Source organism: Paramisgurnus dabryanus, chromosome 12 (genome assembly GCF_030506205.2).
Source record: "Paramisgurnus dabryanus chromosome 12, PD_genome_1.1, whole genome shotgun sequence".
Classification (NCBI taxonomy): domain Eukaryota; kingdom Metazoa; phylum Chordata; class Actinopteri; order Cypriniformes; family Cobitidae; genus Paramisgurnus; species Paramisgurnus dabryanus.
Window position 1 is genome coordinate 35,194,405 of NC_133348.1, and position 17,661 is coordinate 35,212,065.

Sequence of the window (17,661 nt, forward strand, 5' to 3'; positions counted from 1 at the left end):
GACATGTAGGTCCAGGAAATTGTTATAAAAGTTATAAGGATATATTTATATTGCTGGTTTTGAAAACCTTTTCAGGTATTTTCATGATAATAAAGTATATGTGTAATAATTATGCTTAACAAGTGCTGCTTTTTCCAATGCACGTTATAAACGATTCAAACTAACAGTGATTTCAGATCAATTTACTTACTGATCAAAAGCCATAGTACATGAAATAGCTGTGAATAATATCGGCTGTGCGATTCAGAATAGTAATCGGCCACGTATGTATTATTAGTGTATTTCAGCATTTATCTGTGCAGTGTGCACCCCTAGACATTAGGTCTCATTCACCAAGCATGTACAACTTTGTGCGTACAAATCATGATTCAACAAAACCTTTTGTATCAAAATGTCTTCTACATGTATGCAAAAATTCAAGAAAACAAAGCCACTCGTACACAATAATCACATACACAATAATCACATACACAATAATCACATACACAATAATAAAATTCTAGCCTATAATTATAATGTGTATGATAGTGAGTGCGTTTACATGCACAGTCTTACGCCGATTATGCTTAATAAACTGATAACATGTGAGGTCATGTAAACGCGTAAAACGGTTTTCTTAAATCGGGGAAAGCCCATAAACGGCGTAAGCAAAAACCGATCGGCACAGGTAGTTTTTTGCTCATTACGCCGATTTCACGTGGCATGTAAACACCTTAACCGGCTTTCTCATGGTTTTGTCCATGTGCGCATGTCTCCGCGTATGAAAGATAAACGTCACACGCGGAAGTAAGCGCAAGGTAACGCATAAGTCTCCGCTCGACTAAAGCAGTTGGCAGAGAAACTGTTAAAATAGAAGCTCATGTTACATTTACAGGTTCTGCAGACACGAGGAGAGATACAACAGTACAGCTTAAGACAGATATGCCGTTGGCTTTTTGATCGACTATTATGTACTATAGGTGGTGACGTCACTGCCTCCGAGAAAACTGATAATTCTCCAAGTCCCATGTAAACGCAGTTGTCTGCATAGCCGGTTTATTGATTTGCATGTAAACGCATGAAAACAGTTTTTTATAATAAGCAGATTTTTAATAGTTATCCGCTTACTCTGTGCATGTAAACGCACTCACTGTTGATATATAAAATTTACATAATAATATTTTCTGTATTATATATTATTATACATTATCTATATTATTATTATTATATACATTATATTATACATTAACATAGCCTACTTATTTTTTCTACACATAAAGAAGATGCACGTAATGACAAATCTTCACGCTTTCCTTCCTCACTTTTTAAATCTCTATATGAAAGCTTCTGCTTAATGCCTAATATAAACATAATGTAACGAGAAGTCCAAGCAATCAATCACTTGATCTCCTGTCTTTTTTATTTTAAATACAGATGCTCTGTCATATTAATTCAATGTCATATTTGTTAACACATCCAATACTATAATGTTACTCCTGTCTTCCTCCAGCAACAACATAACCTCCCAAATAAAAAATGCAAAGCAAAACTGAACTTTACCGATAATAAATATGATCATGGATTTCTTTTCGAGCTCTTCTGCCTCTATGACAAACTGTTCTTAAATTTTCGGAAAACCCTTACGCCGGAAATTCCACCAACTGCGGAGCGGCTGCAGATCGGCTCCGCTGCGTTACGGCTCCGCACTCCGCCGTCCGCCAATACCCACCAGTTCCGTATTTGTTGCGGCTGCGTGCTGAAGTGACGAGGACCCATGAGCTGTCCGGCATCCGTCAAAAATAGAAGCTCTGCGTATTTGTGCCGGAGGGCTGCGGATGGCCGGAGCTGTGACGGATTCGGAGCGCAGTCATTGGAAATACACACATTGACTTCAATGGAAACCGATTGACTCCGCCGCCATTCCGCAGTTGGTGGAAATTGGGGGTTATATGGTGCTGGTTTGGGCGTGTTTTATGCAAACTACCAACCCTGTGCACGCGGCTGCTCATGTAGAACACTCCAAATTCACTTACGTAAGAACAAATATAAGAACAAACTCATGTGCGTACATACGTGTTGTGAATTAAGCAGAACGTTTTCGTGAGAAGTTTAAGTGTGTGACAAATGCGAAAAACGTACGCAATTATTAGTGAATGAGACCCAATGTTTTTACAAATAATTAAATCAAAGAGTGTGTTTGTGTGACATTTGAAAGTCTCGTCTTATTTTAAAACCGAAAGTAAACGTGTTTTCCCTAACAGAGGGTTGCTTAAACATAAGCAAATACAATATTACAAATCAATATTTAATGTTCCTTAACTTACTTATGAGGTAAATAGCCATGTAATAAGTGGGATAATGTACAGGCCAGTTGTTATCGTGAAATAAACCCCTTCAGTTTTATACAAGACTCTGCTTCACTGCCAATACATTATACCTTTCTTTAGGGGTGCACCAAAATTTCGGTCGCCGAAAATTTCGGCCAAAAATGGCATTATCGGTTTCGGGCCGAAATTAAAAATCCAGCCGAAAATGTAAACCGCAAATGAATGTCAACCGCGCCCCTCCCATCTGTGCGCTAGCGCTTGGGTTTCGCTCACGGTGATCAGTCGTCTCTCCCACCCCTCCCCTTCGTGCTCAAGCAGGTTTCACTCACGGTCGAGCTGTTTGCAAGCGTCTGCAAAGATTAAGCATGTCTTGATGTGTAAACTTTAGAGAGAGTCGCGCTAATGTGTCTCATACTGTAATCCATTAACATACATTTGCCGAATAAAGCAATGAAACACAACGTAACGTTTTTTATGTGGAGCGACTGTTTCGCTGTTTGGGATACACCCTCGGTCTCTGTATGTGCATGCGTTTAAGTGCCCTGGGTAGTGCACATAAGAGAGAAACGCGTTTAAAAAAAAACAAGCAAACATAAAATCTCGCTGTTATTGACAGGGCACATATAAACAAAATTCTCTCCACAGTATTCTTTTTCTAATATAAACATTTGTTTATGTCTTAAGTGTATGTATAGATTACAGTCAGATTAACCTACTTAAATCTGTGTCATTAATGTTAATCAAACAACCCATGACAAAGAGACAAATAGCTCTAAAAAATAATTATATATTTAATAGATTGTGTTATGATTCATTTAATTTGATTTCTGTACCTAATGCTAATTTCAGACCTTATTAATGTACAACTTTGTTCTCTTTTATAAATGTTTGCAATTTCTTTATTGTTTATTAGATTTTTCCCACCTGCTTTTTGCTGATCCGAAAAATAATCTGATCTGTGCCTCAAAAACTGTAATGTGATCCGAACTGAGTTTTTTTTTATTCGTCACACACCCCTAGTAAAGTTAGTACACAGTGATGGCCATAAATGCCATTGTACTAATAATTGGCATAATAATTTATTTCGGTGTTTCGGTTTCGGTTTTTCGGCCTTGGCTTCCTTTTTTCGGTTTTCGGTTTCGGCCAAGAATTTTCATTTCGGTGCATCACTACCTTTCTTAATATTACCATTTTACAGATTTTAGTATAACATAAATGCTGCTGGAATTATAAAGTAAACAAATTATTCTAAGAAAATACCCAAATAATTTGTCCTTGTAGCAATGCAACAAAAAACTGTGACAGTAACACTGAGTGAACTATGCTTTGTTGTTCACGCTCCTCCGTAGGTAATTAGTTTACTAGTTTATTCCTAACTACATTGGTAATAAGCCACCACTATAACTTATAATGGTTCTTACATTGGTGACATAATAAATATGAAGATATCATGGGCTGGATCAATTAACTAATTGAAGAAATCATACCCAAGTGAAGACTGGATGAGGACCCATGGGAGGAAGGCAGAGAGGGTGGAGGTGTCAGAGGTGAGTGGCCAGGTGTCAGGCCAATTGGACTGGGGGAGGAAGAGTATCCCAAACTGTTGTAGAAAGACTGGCCAATGGGAGTCAAGCTGCTGCCACCTCCACGCTTGTAAAGGTCAGAGCTGGCCAATAGAGAGTCCCGGCGGTTTGCACTGCTGCTATTGGAACTTGACACTGCAAAGCAATGAAGGACAAAGACAACAAAATAAGGCAAGGTGAGATTTTTTTTCTTACAAGCAGTAAACTTGGTCAACCAATAAGTGGTCAACCAGTGTAAAATGGTCAACCAGAGAGTATGTTGCCATGTTCCACACCACCCAGTTTCAAGATCCCATTAGGCCTAAGGTTGGTTTTATAACTAGTGTAACCATGACAATTAACTGCAAAAACTAGAGTGTGCATTTAATGCCATAACACAAAATAAAAATAAGTTTAAGAGGTAGATCACTAACTCAACAATTACTATTCTCTGTTCTATCTAAAAACAGACCTGAGGAGCCAAATGCACCAAGAGCAGAGCCGAGCCCCACTCCCAGAGATCCACCGGTGTTGCTAAAAGCCAGCGAGCTGCTGGGTGGCGGTGCCGCACTTGTGTGGGAGAAGAGCGAGCTGCTTTGGGAGCTGGGTGCCACTGAGCCTGAACCATAGAAAGAGCTGGAGGCCAGGCCGCTGGAGGGTGGTGGAGGCTGCTGCTGAGGTTGAGGCTGCTGTGGCTGTTGGCAGCCCATAGACCGGTACAGACCATTAGCAGGACCGGACATGCTGTTGCCGGAGCCTGAGGCAGATGCAGCTGCAGCTAAACAAAAAATTTTTGGATTAAGTACTTCTTAATACAAATTCCTAAAAATATTTTTAAAGCATCGCTACAAGCCAAGATACTCACCAGCCTGTGCAGCTGCTGGGTTGATGAGAAGTGGGGTTTGGACCAGCCGAACAGGTCCACCCAGGCCAGTGCGAGCTCCAGGACCCATTACAAGTGCTCCAGTCTGATCGTAATACGCAGCTGGTGCCAAAACTTGATAACCTGATCAAAGCATAAAAGAAAGGGGTCTGGTTAAACCTAGAAAAAATATTTATTTAAAGGGGACCTATATGTAAAATTCACTTTGGACATATATGTATGTCAGTTTCTACACAACCACACCATAATGATAAAAATCCACCCACTCCCTTTATTTAAAAAAAATCCCCATAAAACTTAACAGTCCCACAGACCAAGGCCATGTCCCAAATGGCAACCTAAACACTTCAGTGTTCTCACAAGACTTTCGAGACGTAACGCTGTTTTTTAGACTGTTGGGAAGAAGTCCGCTGCGAAGCACACACAATTGCAGGCTCAAGAAAAGTGTGCATCAAGGGTGCACATCGACTATAAAGGGGGTGCCCATGAGCCACCTTTTCAAACCTAAAATGACAATTGGACACTATAGTCTTGTGGACTTTGTATGTCTATTACATCGCAAGTCCATATGAAGGGCACCATTTGTGACACAGCCCAACTCGTTTTCATTTTCTTAGCAATGTGATGTCACATTGCATAAGCCACACCCACGATTGCTGACAGACTGCTGAATTAGCATCATTTCCACCCTGAGTAAATTGTGCACTGTCCACCATTTGTCTCCATGATGGAGAAGCTGTAGCAACAAGTATGTCTAATAAGCACTTAAGGCTGTTTTGCTGTTGGATGTAAGAGTGAACATAAAATCTTCATTTACTCCTTACATCTTAGCTGCTTAACACACAGTGGATTGGTTTCAATTATAAATTTTAAAATGGGCAGTTCTGGTTCTTCATTCTGATTGGTTAAAACACGTTCTAATCTGTGATAAAAAAAACCCGGTAATCCCACGGTCCAGACTGTAGCTTAAGTATCACCGTGCCACTGTTAACTAAATAAACACCACAGTCTTCAAACATATTTAGAATTTTTTTACAATTGCACGATAAAATGTCGATATCCGGATAGGGCGGTGCAATTAATCATTTTTCAATTTCGGTTTTTGCACATTTCAGGTTTTTTTCACATTTCAATTGCAAAAACAAGATGATCAAGGGAGATCGATAAGTGTGCCGTATTTCTGTCATTTAGTTTTGAGTTATAAATCCAGTGGGTCATAAGCAGCTGCGTCTCGCACGCACGTGCATGCGCTCTTGAGCATCTATCCGAAGTCTGAACACAAAGTAGTAATCCTCACGTATTTGTTCAGTTTTATGCTTTTAAAGCAAGGTGAGGCAAACCATCACTCGCGTTTAAAATATATTCAGCTGCATCGTGGGGCCGCTCCATGTCTGTCTCTCTCTCCCCCACATGTGCAGAGAGCTGCGTGTTTTTACAGTCATTTAAGTAATCGTGTTAAATAATCGAGATTAAGATTTTTACTAAAATAATTAGGATTATGATTTTTCCCCATAATCCAGCAGCCCTATATCCGGAAAAATGTCAATAAATATTGTCGATTAAGAGCAAACGGTTTTTGAGTTTTTACCACAAATCCATATTTCCGCTATTATACACTAGGTGGAGCTCTTACCCAACTTGAACACTGATGCTTGCACTCAACACTAAAATACTGTGCAAGTTCTGAATCTGGGGCCGGATTCACAAAACATTCTTAACTCTTTCACCGCCAGCGTTTTAAAAAAAAATTGCCAGCCAGCGCCAGCGTTTTTCATGATTTTCACCAAAGTTTAATGCCTTCCAGAAAATATTCTTTTTCAAATAAAATTCTTCTTTAAAATTCCTCTTTAAACTAATCTATGTGAAGTAAACTGATTAAATTGCCATTTCAGACTACAAAATACAACAGGTCACATTTAAAACAATCACATTAACTTATAAAACATCTTACATTTTGAGATTTAAGACTACTGTAAGGTTATCCTAACTTTAAGATGTTATTTAAGTTTATTTTTCGAGAATTGGAATTCTTCTTAAGTTTTTTCTTAAGAACATACTTAAGGAAAAAAAATAAGAACTTTCTTAAGAAGCTTTTTTGAGAATACAAAATATTCTTAACTTTTTTCTTAAGCTTGAATTTAAGATAAAAATGGCAGTTAAGAAGAAAACGCTTCCCCGCCGATGACGAGTATTTCCGTCTTTCCGCAATACCGCTATTATCCACTAGGTGACGCCCTTCAGCAACTTTTTAAACCCAGAAGTATTGCCCTATGGCAAGCGGCTGCATGTCCATGTCTGTTTTAAAGATCGCTCTGAATGGGATCTCTATGAAAAGTCCGTCACAAAAATTGAATTATCTCTGCTTTTGCTCAAAATGTGGTGTTTTGGCAGAAACCTACCCATATTCAAAAGCTGATTACAAAAGAACCACTGAAGGTAGGATGAAACGGTTTTTTTTGTTTGAAAGCAGAGGGTCTGTTCTTTCATTTGGTATGTTGTATGTTTATATATTTAAAGAAGAACATTTTCTGGAAGGCATTAAACTTTGGTGAAAATCATGAAAAACGCTGGCGGGCAACTTTTTTTAAAAACGCTGGCGGTGAAAGAGTTAATAAGGGCATGATAGGACCCCTTTGATAGAAACTGAAACTACTTTTTCAGGCCTAGAAACCACAATTAAGGATTTTTTTAAAACAAAGTATCACACCTACTAACTGCTTTTTGCTTAAGTCTTGTGCTTTTCTGTCTGGAATGAAGCGGGAACTCCTGACTAAAATCTTCCAACATTTGTTCTCAGTTTCCCTATCACACATTAAGTAAAACATCTCCTTTTAGGCCACAAATCAAAGCTAGCCAAAATAAGTACAGGAGTAATAATCACACATAAACAGTTGCAGATGAGTAGACTGAAAAATACTCCGTAATTGAGCGTATTGTCAGTATTAAGTGACAAAAAGCTCATTTGTTACTGGCGAGGTCAAGCGTGTCCCATCACGGGCTGCGCTAAGTAGACGTAATCTGAGATGTAAGGAATATCTCTCCTGAGTTTAAGTAACCGCTCAAGTTAGAACAGGAAGAAAAGATCAGAGTGTCTCACCTGTCATGCCAGTGAAGGCCAGCGCCGGATTGGCAGCAAGGGACTCCTGTTGACTCTGCTGGCTCTGGCCGGGGGTCAGAGGTCGCTGGTTGGTTCCTGCACGCATCACCTGAATGGGGGATGGAAGAGTTTCACAATAGAGCCTAAAGTAAACCAATGACCTAAGCATAACACATATCTTTCATCATTCACATTAATGCCAAAAACATCTCAACTTTAATGCATTTCATAGTCTTGGTGTAGCATTTCAGACCATAGAGAAGCCAAACAATGGATTAGATTACAAGCTCTCAGAGTAAAAACAACTAATGATCTAAACTAATATAAAAAAAAACTACACTGCTGGGCTCCAAGGAGTGTTATAAAACATTAAGAACACAGTATAAGAAAAATGCAGTACTCTTTAAACAACTTAATATGTGATGAGTTAAACTAATCTCATCAAATACAAAGAAACCCTAAGATTAAATGCAAACAATGTTGAGGTCACTGCATTTAACATGAAGGGATCTTCAAACTTGTGACTGAACTTTGAACCTTTTTTTAAAGACTATTCTGAGTTCAATGCAAAGTAAACAGTATTTTATGGAATATTGTGTCACACCGCTTTTTCAGGCCTCACTGCACATACTGTCTAAACTGGTTACTGGATTACAAGACATCATAATGAACTTAGAAGATAAGACATACAAAAACACAAAGTCAATAAGCACATCATTCACACTAGCAATTATTAATTTTGCTTATGGAAAAATACTCATATTCAGACATAAGTGAAGTAATAAAGGGGTAATACTAATGTCACGTGCTAGAAAAGGCTTATATGCTGAGTTGATGCAATCGACCTGTTGTCCCGGTCCTGGCCCTTGATTGGATGCCTGCTGGTTGGCAGAATGACTGGCAGCAGCTGCAGTCTGTTGCTGGAAAAGGTTGGCTGGATACACGCCCCATGGGACACCATAGTACTGAGGAGGGACTACTGCTGGACCTAAGGGAAAACACTCAATTTAGTTCAACAATCGCAGCATTACCATTACAGTGATTGATTGAGTGTATACACGCACGTACCTGCAAGTGTTGCAGCTGCTGCCAGGCCAGCAGCAGTGTACGGGTCCGCTCCAGGAGGGGCAGCGTTTATGATGTAAGGATTTGGCACAAATGCAGGTGCAAGGCCTACCGGGAACATGCACACCGGCATAATAAAATGCCATACAGATTAAATTAATTATTTCATTACGCACAAAATGACTCGTATATTAAATCATATTGTCTGGGTTAATCACAAAATGACAGGAAAATCAAACAAACAAACACTCTCACTTAAATTTTTGCTACGGTTTGTACGAAAACAGTATTATATAAAAGCCTAGTTTTACAGACAAGGCTTAAGACTAGTCCCAGACTAAACTGGATGTCTAAGGGGCAGTTTCCCAGACAAAGTTTAGATTAATCCAGGACTACGCCTTATTTATATTAGGACATTTAAGTAGTTGGTGTGCATCTTGAGACAAAACAATGGCACTGATATATGTTAAAATATGTCAGTACAAAGTGTTTTTAAATTAAGGCAGCTCAAAAATCCAACTTGCACTGACATATCTTCAAATATTTGTCTCAGGATGCACATCAGTATTGTGTTTTTTACATTTGTAAAAGCAGATCTAGCCTAATCCTGGCTAAATCTAAGCCTTGTTTGTGAAACCGGACCATAAATTAAAGTTGTCCTTCTATCATGACAGTAGTTAGGTTTCCATTACCCATACAATTATTTTTGAAAATAAAACTGAAATTTGTGAATTGAAAAATAACCAGTTTTTACGCTTGCAATTCGAAAAATAAATATATCACAAACTGCAATGAAACATTTTCAGTTCACCTGACGTGCATAACAGTCACATGAATATTTTTATTAAAGCTTGAATAACAAACCTGCGTCTCCTTCAATAAAAAATAATAAAGGCTAGTGTAGTGGCTGTTATATATGATAGCCATAATTTTTGGAACGACTTTCATAACATGAGACAAAAAAATTTTAGTCGCATAAAATTGACTAATGGAAACACCATCAAAACTTTTGTGATACGTCGATAATGGAAACCAGGCTAGTGTCTCAGGTAAAGCATCTAACTCAAAGCTGGCACAGATCAAACTGAATGTATGATGCAAGTATATGGTGATGTTACCAAGGTGCTGCTGCTGGGCTGCAGCGAGGGCGTACTGCTGCTGCTGCGCTGCTGTCAGCTGCTGAACAGTAAGATGATTGGACCTCTGGAACAGCTAAAAAAAAAACATTTATAAAAAAGATAGCCTTTCATCTTCGTTTTCCCTTTATAGACGGTTTCAGCAATAATAACATAAACAAGCGGCTGTCGCGGTCCGCACGTAACTTCTGGTAAACTCCGCTAATAATACATAACAACAAAGTACTTTAAACGTAGTTTATTTATATAACAAGCAAAAAAACAACACATAGATTACCTAGGAAACCAAAACATGTGTTATTTTCGACGAGGCATTTGTTCAAGAGATCAGTTTAGCAACTAGTCAGACCATTAAAAAACGAAACCGGAAGTAAGGTTCGGATCCAGACGTGTATCACGTGCATCAGATGAAACCGTCTACACTGTTAAAGTCATCTAGAAATAAGTGCTTAATCTTTTGTAGCAGTTGTACCTGCTGTTGGGAGTTGTAGTCAAACAAGCCAACTGGAGTACCAGTTGAGTCCACCTGGATTTGGTTCCCAGCATAATCAAACTGAAGTGATTCCATGCCTGTCTGCTGCTCCATGCCACCCATATTCTGGGCTTCCTGGCTCTGAAAGTCCTCGGTGGGAGGTTTGTTTGTGACCGTGTTGGGTGGCTGCATTACATGTGGATGGTGCTGCCCCATCATTTCGAGCCCCGTCTGACTGGGACCTAATCGTTCCACTGCTTCTGTGGGGGACGCCTGGCGGCTGCCTGGAGTAGGACTATAAATAAAAAAACAATGATTCCTATTCAGTCAATGCTACATAAAAACATAAAAGACATTATGCAGCTCTGCACAAACTCATCTGATCGGTATCTGACTAGAAGCGATGCATACTTGTCAGAAACTTACGGACCTCAGCGATGTGCTTCTCCAAAGTGTCGGCTGTCATTTCAAATACGCAAGGGCTGTACATTTTAATAGATTTGATTGGCTGTTAAAGTGATCCCAAAGATTTGTTCCTTGTACCTTTATCGTTATATTTGTGTTGTGAACGCTGCTATTTCTATAACGCTTTTAATGTTATCGTCCATAATGTGATACTTTTAGCCAGAATATAGTCTAATAGTAGGGATGCACCGATACCGATACTGGTATCGGCCTCGATACCACATTTTCTAAAGTACTCGTACTCGTTAAAAGTCCCCCGATACCTGGAATCGATACCACGGTCTGAGAAATGTCTGTTTGAGCGGCGTGTAAGGGGTTAATGCCTCGTGTTGTCCAAAGAGGCAGAGTTTACAACAAACTGGAAAACTAGCCCTTTGTTTTTTTGTTAAAATATATGACTAAAGCTGTTACCTGTAAATTTAAATCACGTTTTTTTATAAAGTACACGGTATCGGTATGTACTGAAATGCAAGTACTCGTACTCGTATTCCAAAAAGTGGTATCGGTGCATCCCTATCTAATAGAGAAGATATTTATTGTCCCTGAACATACACAGTGAAATTCTGGAAATAGTATTAATAATAAGTATTTAATTTTAGTTTTATAGTAGTTATTATTTACTTAGGTTTTATTTATTACTACAACACTATATATTACACTTATTTAAAAACAAAGCATCATACTTGAAGTCTTTGCAGTCACGGTCCATTCCATTCAGTAATCCTCTAGCATTGCCTTTGGAGGCGTCCCCTTCTTCACAGACTTTCATCTCAGGGCTTTTGTCCTCCTCAAATGGAGAAACCTTTTCTTTAGGATCACCCTTTTCCCTGCCATCTGGATCTGTATCTGTTCCACCCTGAAATCAACATCAATCGAAGTTAAATGTGCTAATCCCTGAGAGGACAAATACTGTAGTATTACCTCAATATGAATTTAGACAAAGAAAATCACCTATAGATACTGAAAGATAGACTATCTTTTTATCTAAATAATGTAAAGTTCTTAAGAACTAGAATATGAAAAACAGTAGTAAAGTAATGCAACAACTCAGCAGGCTTAATAATATGATGTCTAATTAAGATGAAATTATAAACCGAAAATAAATATCCTTAAGATTTAACAGTTTTGGTGGCTGAAATTTCAATTTATAACTTATTTTATTCCAACATACCAAGTGCCACATACTATCATACTGATTTTTCCTTTTAGAAAAACAGCCATTAGACATTTTTGATTAAAACGTATCACTACAAATACCAGATAAACCTTTTATGCATAAAACCTTTTTCTATATGATTTGTGTATAACTGACAAGTGTTGTGTACTGGCTCAGTGACAGTAATAAGACACTTGTGGACTCACATAGCCTCCGTTTCTGTAGCGACCGTCCATCTTGTCTCCAGGAGAGGAGCTGAGAACATACTCCACCATACTAACACCTAGACCACCTCCTTCTGAGCGCGGGGACAGCACTGAACTTGTGTCTCCATTACCATTGTAGCCCTGGCCTGGTCGCCTTTGCACCATAATAGGCTGAGATACTGAATGATCTAGAAACGGCACAGAAAAAGCAGAGGCATTATAATGAGAAAAACAAGATCTAATCAGAACACACATAAAACATGGACTAAGAATTCAGGATATTACTAGAATAGGTTAAGTACTAGTTTACTCATCATGTTGTTTCACCTCTACAGTGAATGTGAAAAAAGTCTTAATTTTTAAAATGTGCAAAAATTACTTGACGTAGTGTAAAATTATAAAAGAACTTACGGGAAGGACCCCAGGCATTCTCTCGCCATTCCTCACCCAGCAACATCCCTTTACGTCCATCTTTGGCCAATTCATCTGATTCCCATAATTTCTTTGCAGGAAGTAGCTGTAACAAAGTTTGACATGGCAATCTCATTTGCGGGTAAAAAAAAAAAAAGAAAAAACACATCCAAAAGCAATGAAAACTATAAACATTATAACACATGTTTACGCATTACCATTTAAAGAATAAAACTCAATCACATACCTCACCCATTCCACGAGACTCCAGAGCCAAAGCTTGAAAATCATAATTCATCTCATCCACACTGCGTACCTACACATGCAGAAGGCATTTGTCATGTTTGCTGACTTTTTAATACTTTATTTTCACCACTGAACATTGTATGGGCATACCTCTAAAATATTAAACTAGGGCTGCAAGGAACGATCACTTTCATAATCGATTAATTGTGCGATTCTTTTTCTGATTAATCGGATAAAACCTACATTTTTACTTAATTCGAATTTTCACTTATTATAGTTAAATACGGCACTAAATTAGGGTATTGACGTTTAGAACTCTACTTTTAAAACTGCAAAAAGCTAAACACCAATAGTTTTTACTAATATAATCTTTTGATTGTGATATTGTAAGCCTTATAATAAAACGTTTGGCAGCTTTAAATAGTAAAACATCTTTAAATTTCAAAATATTAATAAAAAAAGAAAATCAAGTCTACAGGGATGTACTGGTGAATACATTTGGCCACAGATTAATAAACTCATTTTAATCTTCAACTTTGGACCTTGATAAGTATTAGCATTATTTGTTATAAACAAAATAAATAAGCCATATGATATGAAAGTGATATAGCTACATTGTTGCTTTGTTACAGTAATAAAAACCTGGATTTCCCCTTTACTTTAAAACAGATGCTTAGTTTGTGGTTCATTACTATTTTTATGAAAGCCCAACAAAAATTGTGATGTGATTTGCCTGAATACCTCTGTCGTCAGCCAGACATGTGACGCTCCTTACCATGTTTAAAAGATTCACTCACAGTGCAATGCTGTCAGGAGTTAACTTACAGGCTGAGTCTGAAGCGAGAGGAATTATGATAATGTCGGTCTTGTCTACATCACCAAACCCAGGAAGTAAACTGTTGCCTACAATCCGTGTGTTTGTTGTAGTCAAAGAAAAGAGATTTACGTTGAAGACGATAACTCACTTTATCTTTTACTTTGGGGTTTGTACCTTTTGCATATCTTTAACTAATACACACCAAAGGAAATGCAAAAACATGAACTGGATAATTAATGCTCTTTAATCTAATACAAACTCACTTATATTAAAGGACTCAATTAAAGCTTTATTATGCGGTGTTCTTTTGCGCTTTTGCTTCCATCATCACTGTTTGGGCGGTGAGAAGCGCCTGATAAATGTACAGCTCGCATTGTATGACGAAAAGTGCCTGACTTTGAGCATGGATTCGTTGACAATGAATTTCATGATTGATTTTTAGCAATTATTTGTTGCAGCCCTATAATAAAAACAGAGTGCACGATTTCTGAAAAACGCTTTGGAAAAAGGAGTCAGGCCGATTACCAAAACACACTTGTAGCCAATCGGCAGTAAGGCGGGTGCCTACTAAACAACAAAGTTGCCTGGGTTGCGTATGTGTGGGGCGGGTCTATCAAAAGAAAGTCCAGATTCTATTGGGGTAGTAGGGGCGTGTTTGTTTAGGTGATTTCAAATGTCAACATTGGCTTTCAGAGATCATGGACCCTGCCTTTAAACACTCAAAATACAGTATCTTCAGTCACATTTTAGGTTTGATTCATGTTTTGACCCATGATGGGCAATGCAATGAAAATTTAAGTATGAATTTCTTGTTTTAAAGTTTACAGAATGACCACAACAGACCAATAAGAATCAAGCATTTCAGAGAATTATGTAATACAAGGATGAAGAATTTAAGATGAAGCAAGACCAACTTCAGGTTGCAGCATGAATTAAACAAGAGTTCACCCCTAGGTACCTGGTCAACATGGTTTCCATCACCAGTGGGCCAGCGGTGTTTGCTTGTAGCGCAGCCGCCCAGCTGCTCTCCAGGCTGCCTTTGAAAGAAATAGCCCACAGTGGCATCGTCTTGGGAACGGCCACTAAGTGGGGGCTGAGGGGTGCCGGGGTTGGGATTTGCCCCTCGATCCATTCCTGACAGAGGGTGTGCTACAGGCCCTTGCCCAGCACCTCCTACAGTGGCTAAAGAGCCCCCTGCATGGACTCGTACCCCTCCGGTCTCTGGTGCACCGTTTGTGTGCAGCATCCCGCCTCGCGTCTCCTGCCAGGCCACGTCATTCATACCTAGGATGCTGCATGGAATGCTCATTCCACGAGTAAACCTAAAAATAAATGTCAAGTTTACTCACTCTTAGTATTAAAAACAATATGTTTTTAAGTGGCTTCTCCTGAACTGTTCGGTCTATTTTGAATATGCAAAAAGATGTCTTGCTACCTTGAAATACCGGTACTTGTTCAAAACACGCTCTTTATATAAAAAAACAGACCTGGTGTAAACACTAACCGGCAGACAACAGTAAAGATTATTAACTTTTATACCTTGTGCCACAAAATTGCAATTCCCAATATTGACGCATACACTTTGCTTTATATCTATTAAAAAACCTGAAACATCAGCCTTCAAACAATCTAACAACTCAAACACATATATTGGTCTGTTTATGACTGTCATTAGAAGTGTCATAAATATAACCGCTAAGCCATCAAGTAATACACAAAAAGTGTCATAAGATCAAGGCAGTATTAAGACTTCTTATAATCTTAACTTATATACACACCACTTTGCTTAAACAATTTTGTTCAATTTGGAACTATAAAAACAAAATTAACATTTTCATTTAGACGACATATTTATATTTAATTAACATGCGTGCCAATGTGAATGTCTTGGGTGGACAGTGATAGCACAATGCTAATAGCTAACCCACTGCTGATGGACGGCGGTGAAGTAAGACTTATATTAGATATAAACGAATACACGGTTGCCAACGATGTCATAGTTGTACAACACACTATTTTAACGTGTAAATGTGTAGTCTCAGCAGTTGTCTTTTTTGATCGAGTGTGTCTGTTGGTTGTTAGCATCACAGGGCCCGTGACTCCGCCAGATAGCGCCTCGCTAGCACTAAGCGCAAGTGAGGGTTTGTGTTCGTACAAAAACATATTTGTTTGTGTTTTAAAATCCACCAAACGGATGTAGAAAACAGATCAACTACTTTAATAAAACAACTAATCTAAACGTAAACCTAGGACTAAGAGGAAATCTCGCTTTAAAGCGTTTGCCCATGCTAACGTGTTAGCTCAGATCCGCGAGCCGCTTTGTTGATAAAACAACACACAGGCCTCTCGCCTCTAAAAGTTCATTTCACAACCAATGAATGTCTTAAACAGCAACTACAAACAATTACAAACCTCTACGCGCCGACCAGGTGGTTATGAAACCAATAACGAGAGCATTTGGTCACAATTCTGGAATAAAGCCCCAGGTCTCCTGTCTGAGATAGACTCACAACATGGCCCCCCTACACGAGCCCCTAAACAAAAGGGGCAACAATTGACGCTCTCTCGCCGATATATCCATCATATTTGCTTCAAAATACTCACGCGCTGTGTGTGATGATGTTCAAGGCCGATGCTCCGAGGTTGTGAAGGACGCAATGCTGTGTATAAGTTTAGTTTCCGTGGAGATGTGGTGTGTGTGTGTTTTAATGATTAGGTGTTGGAGGCGCTTGTGCAGGAGTTTGGGAGGATTGGTGCCCTCCTCCCCTGTGCACACACACTCGCTCACAGGGCGCATACAACATCAGACCTGCGCACTAACATGTCACTAGATCACACTCACAATCACTGATCCTCATGCAAAACACATCGATTTGAATGCATTTAATGAGGTTTGATAGAATGGTACTACAGGTTTGGCAAGTTTATCAGCATGATAAAGTGATCATGTCTGTTCAGTTGACTTTAAAGTGCCAAGGTCCACAACAATATTTAAAAGCCCCCAACACGTATAATTTCTACCAAATAGCCTATTTTCATTACTAGATAGATGTATATTTTTTTTTACAAACATACAAACACTAAGAAATATCTTGATCTCTGGTTGTTTTAACTTATTTTAATGCTTGTTTTGTCTCATTTTAAGGCATTTGAAGCATCTCAAAATAAAAATTTTTTTTAATAACATAGCCTACTTCCACTTGTGTTATTTTACAGTTTTAATGACTTTAGTATTTTTAAAATTGTGACAAATAACAATAAAAAACATTAGGCGTTTCTTCAAACACACTCATAAATTCGTTGTTCCAGAATACACACATCCCTGTGTTATTATTGGACACATTTTGTGTTACTTTTAACACAACATGACACATAATGTGTAAAAATGACACATCATGTGTTAATAGCATGAACAAAAATTTGTTAAAAATGAACACATCCTTTCCAGAGTGTGGTTTACCAAAATTCCCCTTCCCCTTGTCTCTGACATTGAAACAAAGATCATCCAAAAGTTCACATTTCCCAGAGTGCTTTGTGTTGATAACTCCTCCTCAACACGTATCTGACTCAATCTGTTTGAAATAAGGAGAAAAATGTCCCGACAGCATTTAGGAGTGAGCTCAGAGCGCACTTCGCGCTGATTGGCTGCTATAATAAGAACTCGCATAACGTTTATAAGTCAGGACTACTCACTGCGCACTACTGATCAAGTACAGTCTAAGGACTGCTACCACTTTTTCCGCTATTTAAAGTTTGCGCAACTCTTGATTCATGGCGAGTATTCGTAAAAAGCTGGTGGTTGTTGGCGACGGAGCGTGTGGCAAAACCTGTCTGTTAAT

At 38.6% G+C, this 17,661-nt stretch overlaps 1 protein-coding gene across 1 annotated transcript in view; it reads right to left on the reverse strand.

Moving 5' to 3' along the window:
- Positions 1 to 17,661, reverse strand: part of LOC135745481 (apolipoprotein B-100-like) — a 58,919-nt gene that overhangs the window by 22,409 nt on the left and 18,849 nt on the right. Inside the window, 14 exon segments of the mRNA XM_073816318.1 lie at positions 3,794 to 4,024; positions 4,341 to 4,646; positions 4,734 to 4,874; positions 7,849 to 7,957; positions 8,694 to 8,836; positions 8,917 to 9,021; positions 10,032 to 10,125; positions 10,522 to 10,816; positions 11,670 to 11,842; positions 12,349 to 12,536; positions 12,760 to 12,865; positions 13,007 to 13,075; positions 14,781 to 15,144; positions 17,283 to 17,305. Of these exon segments, the coding sequence (XP_073672419.1) occupies positions 3,794 to 4,024; positions 4,341 to 4,646; positions 4,734 to 4,874; positions 7,849 to 7,957; positions 8,694 to 8,836; positions 8,917 to 9,021; positions 10,032 to 10,125; positions 10,522 to 10,816; positions 11,670 to 11,842; positions 12,349 to 12,536; positions 12,760 to 12,865; positions 13,007 to 13,075; positions 14,781 to 15,144; positions 17,283 to 17,305 (2,347 nt within the window).